Raw genomic sequence first — 11,942 nt, 5'->3', positions numbered from 1 at the left:
GGAGAGGAGAGGAGAGGAGAGGAGAAGAGAGGAGAGAAGAGAAGAGGAGAAGAGAGGAGGAGAGGAGAGGAGGAGAGAAGAGAAGAGGAGAGGAGAGGAGAGGAGAGGAGAGAAGAGGAGAGAAGAGGAGAGAAGAGGAGAGGAGAGAAGAGGAGAGCAGAGGAGAGGAGAGAAGAGGAGAGGAGAGGAGAGGAGGAGAGGAGAGAAGAGGAGAGAAGAGGAGAGGAGAGAAGAGGAGAGCAGAGGAGAGGAGAGAAGAGGAGAGGAGAGGAGGAGAGAAGAGGAGAGGAGAGGAGAGGAGGAGAGAAGAGAAGAGAAGAGGAGAGGAGGAGAGAAGAGAAGAGAAGAGAAGAGAAGAGGAGAGGAGAGGAGAGGAGAGGAGAGAACAGAACAGAACAGAACAGAACAGAACAGAAAGAATCAAACATTTTTCTCTTTCCTCCCTTCCTCCACCATCCTCCTCCTCCTCCTGTGTTTCCAGCCTGCTGCCATGCCCGTCTCCAGGCTGAGGTGAGCTAGTTCTCCACCGGCGTGGGTTCTTGTGGCAGCGCGGCCACACCTTCCACCGCCACCGGCCCCGCGGCTCCCGGTGTGTGTCCCGGTGTCGACACCGGCGGCGGCGGCGGCTGGCTGAGGATGACCTGCACTACGTAGTCTCTGGAGATGTTGAGCTGGTCTAAGCGCAGCCGGTCCGTCAGCGGCCGACCTGAGAAGAACCAGCGCTGGGTCGCGGCCGACACTCCCTCCTGACTCTGCAGACGACGCTTCATCATGCCCACCGTGTCCGTGGAGCGGACCGCCAGCCGGAGGTCGCGACCCGTGGAGAGCCGCAGACGCAGCTGGCACTCCCCCCCTGAGCCGGCGTCGCTGCCGCTGCCCGTGGACGGGTCCGCCGCCCCGGAGTCTGGGTCTGAACCGTCGGGTTCGTCGGAGCGCTCTTCAATCATGTTGACGGGAGGAGACAGGCAGTAGACTGGCAGCTGGTAACGGTTCCCCAGCTCATCGTAACACTCAGTCAACGCTCCTGGAAGAGTGGGAGAAAGTGTCAACCAAAAACATAACCATACAGAAGGCAAGCTCAAAGATACAAATTTTAAATAATAAATAACAATAACATTAAACTTTATTTATATAGCACCTTTCAAAACAAATGTTAAAAATGCAAGGTTAAAGAACAGTGTCTTAAATGCATGTATGAGGGACGTATATTGACTGAGAGGTTGTCCCAGAGAGTTTGAGCTCTATCACCTCTTACTTCAGCCTCGACATGGGGACAGTTAAAAGAGTTTTGTCAGGTGATCTCACTTGTACACACAGGGATAAAGGTCAAGTGATATAGGTAGGGGCCAAGCCATTCACTGCTTTAAAAGTAATCAACAAAACCAAACAGAAAATCAACAAAATCTTGAAATCGATTTTAAACTTAACAGGGAGCCAAGGCTATTTTTCCAAAAATGCATTTTGGACTAGTTGCAGGCTTGAGAGAGCTTTCCTGTTAAAGCCAGAATACAGGGAATTGTAATAGTAAATAATGGTTTAAATAATAATCTTTTTTTCCTTGTACACTTTGATTGCATTTAAAAAACGGCCCTTAAAGGCTCACATTGATTTTCCACTGAACCGAGCCAAAACTTGATCTCACTTTCACAATTTGCTGTAGTAACATGGAATGGAGAAATGAGAGTTGTAGTCAACAGAAGACAATGACTGTGAGGGAGAAGCAGAGGGTGAACGTAGGGAGAAAGGGAATATCATGGGCTCATGAGTCCAATGAGAGGACACTCATACACTCGGAATTTTCTCCCTTTAACATCTGAGTTACTGTGACTCAGAACAGTGATACTGAGAGGAATCGAGTTGGTGGAGGAGAATCAAGGTGATATCATTCACCAGATACCTAATACAGTGGTGCTCACAGAGGGTCAGGGGACCTCCAGGGGTCCTGAAGGGGATTCCTGGGGGGGGTCTCCCTGTTAAATTGACAACAGTTTTAATGTTACTAAATAAATACCTGTAAACACCATGAGATAGTGTATTGTGGGAAACATTTCCTCGGATGTTAGGCTTGTACTGTGAACTGGCTCTGGTCTGTGGTTAGAGAACCTCTGGCCTCTTCTTTCTCCCACTCACAGCCATGAAACCATATACTGTCAAGCAATCTTTTGCAATGGCAAATAGTCACAAGGTGCACTGTGGAGCTGAAAAATGCACTATTGATATCAATTGTGTAATCAGATATATTCCATTACATTACGTCATTTAGCAGACGCTTTTGTCCAAAGCGAGTTACAATAAGTACATTTCGTCAACAGTAGTCAAACCGACCGTATATCACAGTCCTCATCAGCTAAGCCTTCAATAGGAATAAGTAGCATTTGTAGAATCACAGTTTCTTTATTTTTTGTATTTTTTATTAAGAGTAGAAGTGGAGAGGAGATCGTTACATGATAGATAGGTTAATTCAAGAGATGTGTCTTCAGTCTCCAGCGAAAATATAAATAACTAGAAATCATAATAAAGTTACCACATCGATATTGCCATTTTAAGTCTTGATTTAAAACAAACTGAAAAACAAAGTGGACATGTTAGACCTCTTTGAGTGCTATATTGTTTCTACGTGTTCGCGCTTCACCAGAGTGCAGGCTGGGAGTTACGCCCCTGGAGCTGGAAGGGTTCAGTATCTTGGTATGGTGACATTCCCGTTACAGGACGGTCTAACCACCAGGCCACCTTACTGTCCTAATCACAATTCAATGAAATGCAGTGACTAAAGTAAGTATGGCCCAAAGCATTGGTGGGGGCTACTTTTGGGAAAACATAGTTATTACTCTGCTCTTCACACTTTTCAGAAATTACAACCAAGTGAGAAATCTCCCCCCCGCACCCAGAGGTCCACCTATAGTCTCTGAATGATTATCACGCCTTTTTAGAGCAGGAATCCTAAAAGGTCGTTGCACCACTCTTGTGCTGTTTTATGACTTAAATTGAAGCGTGAGTGCGCTGGAGACAGTGAGTTTGCGGTAAGTGAGACTGAGATGAGTCAGCAGAAGGCCACAGGATGCTGCTCTGCTCTCTAGATGACGGTTGCTGTGGTCAAGGTGAGGACATTAAGGCAACACTACTCCTCAGGGCACAGTCTGTCAGAGTGAATGAGTGTGTGTGTGTGTGTGAGCGAGAGAGAGAGTGAGAGAGAGAGAGAGAGAGAGAGAGAGAGAAAGGAAGAGGGAAAGAGACAGACTAGCACTTTGCTTCTAATATTAAAATATGCAGTAATTTGTATTTTGTCATGAGTTTAACAACAGCACTCACCAAAAACCAATTAGTGTGAAAAGACCTAAGCTAATTTGTTCTATCCCATAACTGTACTTTGTCCCACTGTTCAAAAAAAGGTTTTAAAAATGTTTTGGAGGCAAACTGTTTCTGCTTACAATGACCACATAATTTGCTGTGCTACTAGCACAGAGATAATTGGTGAGCATGCTTGAGACATTAGGAGGCCATGCATTAATCTAGAGCTCTCTGCTTTTGTCAACTACATAACTTCAATAATAAAATGTGCAGATAAATCTGTGCATTCATCATCTTCAGCAACTTCAGATACTCTTGAGCTATCTGGACACAAGTAACCGACGCTGCCAATCTCTCTTTAGACCAGTTTGCATTACAAAATTATTCAATTCTTTCCATTTTACATGTGTTCACAGCAGAGATAGACAAATATGTGGAAGCTGTCATGGCTAGCATCATGACAGGCTAACATAAATACAAATAAATGCTAAGACATGGTTCACTGACAATCTCTAATACATGGTTTGGATAGAAATCTCTGAGTTTGTATCCCACTAGCTCATTTCTTTCCCACTTAGCGCCGCCTCTGTGTTTATCTATCCGCTGCAGAATGCTAATGGATTCCAGGTGGTGCGAATGCCTTTGGTTGTGGGATTTCACTAAAAAACAAAAGAGAGTTCAGATTGACAAAATGCCTAGGAGCGGGGATAAACCCTGTGCCAAATAAGATAAAATTTTACGATCAAAGGAAGAGAGTATCATTTGTTTACTGCGAAATATACCTTCCTGCTGCAGTGCTGTTTTGTACAGTATATCCATCCAAAAAAAACAGTTTGAATTGATATCTGACTGAATAAATACGGCCCTATGCTGGAACAAAACAGTGAACATGACTGTTTTTCATTTGTAGCAGCAGGTGAAAGGAATCCAACATGCAGCATGATGACCAACAGCTGATGCGAACGGCTCGCATTTTCTGCTTCGCAAAGTCGGTTTGGAGGATTGGAGTTCAGGTAGGTCTCCAATCTAATTATATACAATGAAAAATGGGCCCATCAATTGGAGCATCTCTAATGAATGGAGTATTTGAATCAGGACAACCAAAAAAAAAAAAAGAATTCAGTAAATTTTCCAGGGAAAAGCAGGCCATTAGGAAGTCTCCATTATGAATGGAATGGGAAATGGGAATTCTGTGTTAAAGAAACCAAAAATCCTGACAGTCTGACAGTCTGCACTGTTTATCACATTTCAGTATAATGATGAACGTAATTCAAGCTTTTAAAACAGATTTTGGAGGATTGTGGACTGTCTTTAAAAAGACTTGGATTATTCAAATAGTACCACAAAACCCTAACATTTTTAAATTAGACAACTTAAGCAGTATTCAACTGGTTAATCTAACACAGAATTATTATGTACTTACAATACTTCTCCATGGCCTAATATGTAGGTTAATACACTAGAGTAAAGCCAGTGTTGTAGTGTCAGTGTAATCCAGAATGATTATGAGAAACAGGAATGGTGGGAAAAACTGGGTGACAGATTAACCAAGAAAGAGGTTAATTAGGGATCCAACCCTTACCTTAGCTCTAGTCTTAACGGCACTTAGGGCGCGACATGAAGTTCAGAGCAGCAAAAAGAAACAGCAGATATGAGAGTGATCTGACTGTGCCTTAATAGTGGAGTACTGGATGAGTGAAACGGTGACATCAGGCCTAGGGAATCCACAGCTGCGGCTCAGCAGGATGTGATCTGACCTGGCCAAACGAGGAGGAATGGAGTAGGACAAGACACTGGCCACATTTAAATGCACGTAGTAACCTGGCTATTGGCCATACCCCGGTTACGGTCTTATTTGGGTTAAGCTGTTTACATGCACTTCTGATTCCCTGAGATTGAATATCCCAGTTGCCATCAATAAACCAATTAACATTCCTGTCGTATCCCTGTCGACCTGTGGTGTCCCGTCCACAGATACTGCAGAACGGTCCAAAAAAGAATGAAACGGTGCGGCTGCCAGCTGCCCCCTACCTCTTTAACTGAGCAATAATAGGTTACTTCTAATAAAAGGGATAGAAAGGATAATCCCAATAGTAGTAAGTATTGTGCTGCTTGCCGCCATGTTTTTTGTTGACATCTAAATGTACCCATGATGCTGTGTGAGTTTGCGTAGATGGTGAAAACCAAAAGTGATGTTATGGAGTGATGGAGTAAACCAGGCATCTTCACCCGGTTTCTCAAAACCAGATTATGAGTTTAGTCAGGTTATTTTAACCGAGTTAGGACGTTTACACTCGTCAATCCAAAACTGGGTTATGTGAGTAACTGGGTTAAGAATAGAAATCTCAATGCATGTAAACGTAGCCACAGATGTAACATGAATCAGGAATGAAGAGTATGATGCACATGCACTCAGTAACAGAGTGGGCACTAAAGTGGCTAATAATTGCCTGTGTGCAGTCGTTGCGCTTCCTAAATCTGATCCCTGTCAATTTTATTGATTCAATAGTCATTGAGTTACACTCAGAGCCTCAGCTTCTTCAGCCTCTCCACTGCAAGCCAAAAGATGTTGTAATTGCTTGAAATCAAGTCCATAATCACTAGCCACACTCAGTTAATGTATAAAATAGCTAAAATCACACATAACCCATTCCAAGAAATGGCACAGTTTAGTTCCTGTTTCTGAAACTTCAGCATCCGATCATAACTGAAACTGCAACTGCAAGTTGTATAACACACTTCCTGGAGAAACTTTACTCCCTTCCTTAGACTCTCAACTCCAACACTTTTGGTTTCCACATGTAACATATTGATACTTGAGAGCTGGTACTGATTGCTCATAAGGTTAGCCCCCCTGTGGCGAGAGCTAGAATTGCCCTGCCTGTCAGAGCTGGGTCAAAAAATATTTGTGAATTCTTGTTATTTGTTTTAATCTGTTTATAATACCACATAGAGAGGGTTTACCAAATCAGGCAATTCAGATAGTATGAAGTATGTCACAGAAAAAAATACAAAATTCACATTACTTTTTACGTACTTTTCTGTCTTAACTTGGCACTCACTAGCTCTTTTTCAATATGCGTTCTTGTCCATTCCTTTATCGCCCGTCGACAAAGTATCTAACGACCAAGTACAATTCCAAAAAAAAACACACAGAAGACAAATAAAGATACCGGAAGTTTACTTGCCAACCACAAACTAAGGATAAATGGTGATATGGCGAAGAAATGGGAAGCCCCAAGATTCAAGACGCAAGGACGATGCATCACATCCAAACTATCTGGCATGAATCAACAGCTCTCTAATCTACAGAACAGACTCAGACTGTAAAGATATTTTCTGTGCCCAGGTTCTTGAGAAGTTTGTTTTCTTCAGGACAACTTGGGAAGAACGGCCTCCACAAGGACACGAGTATCGGCTTGGAATTCTTGGCTTTGGTAATCGCCAGCTGTACTGTCCTGCATGGCGAACCCCACCCATCGGGCATTCCAAGGGGAGTAAAACAAACACTAACAGCCTCTACCACTGTGTGCATGGAGATGTGTGTTACCGTGCGGCAGTGTGATGCTGGCCCCGTCCAGGATGGCCTGTGCCAGCAGGTGGTCGTTGCTCTCGAAGGCGCTGGCCGCAGCCCGCAGCGCATCCCAGATCTCCTTCCGGCCCTCGAATGCTGGCGCCGTATCCCAGAACTCATCTCTCTTGCTGCGCAGCTGGCCTTCAGTCATCGGGTAGTCACTTTTCCATTTAGGCCGCTCTCTCTTCAGGGGCTGGTTACGCCCTAGAGCAACTGGGAGGGAGGAGGAGAGAGAGGGAATGAGGGAGGGAGAAGAAAGAGGGAGAGTGTGAAGGAGGGTGGAGGGGGCAGGGGGACGAAGAAGATGAAGAAGAGAGACAGAAAGAGAGAAAGGGTGGGGTGAGCGGAAGGAGAAGAAGAAAGAGAAGGAGGGATGGGGAGAAAAAAGAGAGAGCAAGAGGGGAGGTGAGAAGAGGAGGCAGTAGAGGAGGGAGGGAGAGAGGGGGATTGAAAGAGCAAGACAAAGAGAGAGTGTTGGGGGAAAGGAAGAAGAAAGAGGAGTGATGGAGAGAACAAGAATGAGACAGAGAGAGAGAGAGACAGAGAGAGGAGGTAGGGGAAAAGGAAGGAGAGTGAGGTGGGGCAAAAAATACAAAAAAGGGGGGTAGGAGGAGAGAAAAAAGAGAGAGAAAGAGAGTGCAGGGAAGAGGAAGGAGAATAAGAGGGAGGGGAGGTGGAAAGACGACAGGCAGAGAAAGCAAGAGGGAGTGGAAGGAGGAGAAGAAAGAAAAAAGGGAAGGATGGAGAATGGAAGAGAAAAAGAGAAGAGGAATCAGGGAGAGAAAGAGAAGGGAGAGTTAGGCTTTATCTGAAACGAAGCAGCAGTCTTTCCAGCATGCCGATGCATGTAAGACGACGAAAGCTCAGATGACAGCTAAAACACCAGCCTATATACTGTACCATCACATGACATATATGTACACACTCACACACACACACACACACACACACACACACACACACACACACACACACACACACACACACACACACACACACAGGACTGAGCAGAACCACTGAACTTCTAGGTAGCTATACAATCTAGTTCCATCTGCAGCAGAATGGCTAATGAACAACACCATCTGGATCACTACTGAAGGGGACGACAGGTACAGGACAGTGTGTGAGTGTATGTGTGTGTGTGTGTGTGTATGTGTGTGTGCATGAGCGACACAGTGAGAGGACAGCTGATCAAGGTGTTGAGTTCCACCTGCTGAGTCCCTATGCATACTGTGATGATCACATGACCCCGGTCTGATGACACAACCTCCAACGGATTGTTTCTAGTAAATAAGACCTCTGTAACTGACTGGCTGTTCACTAACTTACCTTCTCCTTAGTTTTTCTGTGTGTTATGCCATAATCTACCTGAAGATGAAGAGTTTTGAGATGCATGCCATTCGAGAAAATGTGACACCCATGATTGATAGAGAGAAATTAAAACAGGTGATGGTACTTCTTGGTGGGTAACTGAGGTCCTTGGTTGACAAAATAACATAAGATGAAACTTTAATGGGTACTGTGGGAAAACTGGGTTGTTGCCGCAGCAAATCGCAATAGGATACAGCAAAGAAATATAGAATTAAAACAGAAAATGGGGGTTATATAAACATACGCAACTGACAATTCATAAATTCAATAGAATGCCAAGTATGGGAAAAAGTATGGGTTGCATCATTATGAGGGTATGCAAAATAACTGCAGCAGAACTTAACTGACACAAAGAAAAGAATGCATGCACAATATATAGAATGACAATATTATTTCATAATTTTTTCTTCTAAAATGGATAGTGGTTGGGGATAGCGCTGCCTGCCTGCTCTACCTGTCTACCTTCCTGTGCATCTGCTTCTGTGTATCATCGACTTGTCTTTCTGTGTGTCTGATAGCCTGGCTACGTGTTTGTATCTCTGCATTAACCTACTTTTGCTTGCCCGTTTACCTTTAAATGGCAGCCTACTTGGCTGTCTTTCAGGAAATCGAGGAAATCCCCAGGGCTGTATGTGGGCCACTATGTATAATAGCAGATTTTATGCTAAAAAATCATTATCGCTTTAATTAGGTAACCAAACAGCTGTCATGACACCTGCCTTGGTGAAAAGAGCTATTTGTCTACCTCTGTTACAGCATTTATTGGCTTGTTGTTATTATACATACTATACATGCTCCTCCACAGCTATTGGGATCTCAAAGGCCTTTTAATGTGACGTCTAGGCAGGCAGTCAAACAGGTAGGCACAACAGACAAAAACGTTAGGCAGATAGGAAGACTGACAGGAAAGCAGACTATATCTCTGCATCTCTGCATGCTCTGGGTTAGACCAGTGGGCGTATACTCAAAACCTCCCCAACCCAGCTCTATCTCCCAATCTGTTATTAAAATAACTCATCGGCCAACAGCGGAACCCTTTCTCAGCCCAGATAACCAGGAAACTTCAGTATCCAGCTGCCTGCAGCACCGCAGCTCGCTGAACAACCCTGCACAGCAACATCGTCAGTTTTAATTGAGCTCTGAGAGTGTAAAAATCAACACTATGCCATTGTTTATACAAGCCCACACCCATCAGAGTTAATTTAACGCTCTCAGATAGTTTTAAACAGCTGCCTCGGAGCCACATCAGCTCTGTGAGTGGACAAACAACACTCCACTCAACACTTGCCACTGAAAAATCAACACTTATCAACACTACTGGAAAAATGTGATGTGCATTCTTAACAATAAGCTCTTTAACATGTTTTAACCCACACAGTCACACTGTAGTGCCACTGCATGTGCTGTCATGCCCTGTATAACCTTAGGCATTGTTTGAAATACTCTTTGTTGTTGGCTGTGACTTTCATCACTAAAGACAATAAACCTGTTCTGCTCCATTCTATTCTGTTCTATTCTATTCGATTCACACTCTATCGACAAGAGAATTTTGTCACATCTTCACAGAACATTGTGTCACAAGTCACAGACGTTTAGTTATCTCGTGCTAAAACAGACAAAAGAAAAAGTTACATTGTTAAAACCAGCACACTTCGTCATAATGCAACGTTACTATTCTTCTTCGTTTTTAAGATTCCTCAAGTTTTGCCCCCCGCCTCCTTTCCCCTACAGTTTCCAATACTGAACGTGCTCCAAGACCTCGCGCATGCAAACAATCAATAAAAACAAAGGTTTATAATACAGCGCTGCGTGTATTGCTAATAGTAACTTATGAGTAGCTGGAGAGCTGGTCGTTAATTCAAATCAGACTATATCACTCCAGTGCGTTCCCTAGCATGCCACTGCCGTCTGTGACCCATATATATATAATTTTTTATTTTATTTTTTGCAGAAAAGCTAGCAGGCTAACTAGGCTAGGCTTTAGCCGGCTAGCTCACTACAGCACCAAACGCCCTCACAGTGAAGAGAAGAACAAAGGAGGCAGCGACGCACACAAAAAAAATAATTCACAGTTTATAAAGTAGCGGGCAGACAAGGCGTCATTCTCCGCTTGAAAGGCCCAGACCGGGGGCTGCTACAGTATGTCTGTCTGCCTCTGTCTGGCTTGAATAAAGGGGGAGGAGAGGACCTCCAGGATGAGAGCAGGGCAGCATGCAAAACCCCAGAGAAAAGAGCCCCAAAACACGGCGCTTATAGGCGCTAATAGCCGCTAATAACCCCCGTACCTCCAGTGCCGTCTGAGTTCTCGTTTAAGCTGCCTGAAGAGTCGTGGTGGCTCCCGACACAGCCACCCATGGATGTTTCGGCAGAGCAGCCCTGGCTAGGTAGCTACCCCCCGGCCCACAGCTAGAGCTACAGCTACCAGCCCCTCTCTCTTGTTTTTCTCTTCCCCCCACCTCCCCTTCCTTCCTCCCTCGTTTCCTTCCTCCCTTCCTTCCTTATTTCCTCCCCTCTTCCTCTCGGCATTGGCGGGGCGCAAGCATCATTCTGTGGGAAAAGGCGGAGAGAGAGAGAGGGAGGCTCACATCATCACAAGGTGACCGAGAGAAAGAAGAAGAAGAAGGAGAGAGAGGGAGAGAAAAAAGAGAGGAGAGAGGAGGTGAAAAAGGGGGAGGTATAGGGTGGATAGATGATGATTACAGAGTCAGAACAAAGGAGAGATGAAGAGGCTCCTCAGCAGCTGTTAGCTGCTGTAATGTTGGACTGTTAGAGGACTCAGCAGCCTTCACATTTTGTCAGTTTACAGGGAAAATAAAATAAAAATAATATATATTTTTAAACTTACTGTATAGGCTGATTTAAACTGACGATACAGAGTGAAAAGCAATTAAACCACTGGTTTGACTTCTCTCTCTCTTCTATTCTATTCTATTTTATTCTATTCTATTCTGTTCTGTTCTATTCTATTTTGTCCTATTCTATTTTGTCCTATTCTTTTCACTTCTATTATTCCATTGTATTGTGTTTAATTTTTCTCTGTTCTCTCTTCTCCCCTGCTCTATTCTGTTCTGTTTTGTTCAGTTCTATTTTGCCCTATTCTTTTCCATGATGTTCTATTCTCCTCACTTCTATTCTATTCTATTGTATTCTATTCTATTTTGCTCTGTTCTCTTCTCTCCTGCTCTATTCTGTTCTATTTTGTTCTATTCTATTTTGTGCTATTCACTTCCATTACATGCTATCCCCTTCACTTCTGTTGATGTGTATTCTATTCTATTCTATTCTATTCTATTCTGTTTTGTTATATTCTACTTTGTCCTATTCTATTCTATTCACTTCACTTTCCACCCCCCTCTCTACAGCCTATATGTCTATCATAGCAGTTCTACTCTGTTCTACTCAGTCTATTTCTGCAACTAAATGCAATGTTACACCCGGATGAATAGACTCCTGCCTGGTCACTATCTTTAGGACTGTCCTAAAGAGACTTGAGTGTAATCTGACACACACACACACACACACACACACACACACACACACACACACACACACACACACACACACAACAAGGGATAGCAAGGGGTCATTTTACAACGCTACTGTCTGGAATTACAATTATTTGACGTTGCTAGGAGCCAAAAAAAAGACTTGTTTATCCAAGTGAGCATTTTCAGAAACTCAGAAGATCTGCATGATGTAATATGATGTA

General features: G+C 43.8%; 1 protein-coding gene across 1 annotated transcript; it reads right to left on the bottom strand.

The window, feature by feature from the left end:
- Window positions 1-393: 393 nt before the first annotated feature.
- Window positions 394-10,655, bottom strand: ubtd2 (ubiquitin domain containing 2). Its single transcript, XM_071906228.2, has 3 exons — window positions 10,519-10,655; window positions 6,839-7,075; window positions 394-1,024 (listed from the first exon to the last, which is right to left on the bottom strand). Exons 1-3 carry the CDS (start codon window positions 10,586-10,588, stop codon window positions 516-518), a joined length of 816 nt encoding a protein of 271 aa, XP_071762329.1. The 5' UTR covers window positions 10,589-10,655; the 3' UTR covers window positions 394-515.
- Window positions 10,656-11,942: the final 1,287 nt, after the last annotated feature.

This window comes from Centroberyx gerrardi, chromosome 11 (genome assembly GCF_048128805.1).
Source record: "Centroberyx gerrardi isolate f3 chromosome 11, fCenGer3.hap1.cur.20231027, whole genome shotgun sequence".
In the NCBI taxonomy this organism is placed as follows: Eukaryota; Metazoa; Chordata; class Actinopteri; order Beryciformes; family Berycidae; genus Centroberyx; species Centroberyx gerrardi.
Note: the sequence above shows the minus strand (reverse complement) of the source record. Positions and strands in the feature narration are given on the sequence as shown.

Bases quoted from the DNA above. Each gene is read 5' to 3' on its own strand.
- ubtd2 (XM_071906228.2), bottom strand. From the start codon at position 10,588: ATGGGTGGCTGTGTCGGGAGCCACCACGACTCTTCAGGCAGCTTAAAC. The intron at 7,076-10,518 runs GTACGGGGGTTA...CCTCCCTCCCAG, and splicing joins GAACTCAGACGGCACTGGAG to TTGCTCTAGGGCGTAACCAG. The intron at 1,025-6,838 runs GTAACACACATC...CCACTCTTCCAG, and splicing joins CAGCATCACACTGCCGCACG to GAGCGTTGACTGAGTGTTAC.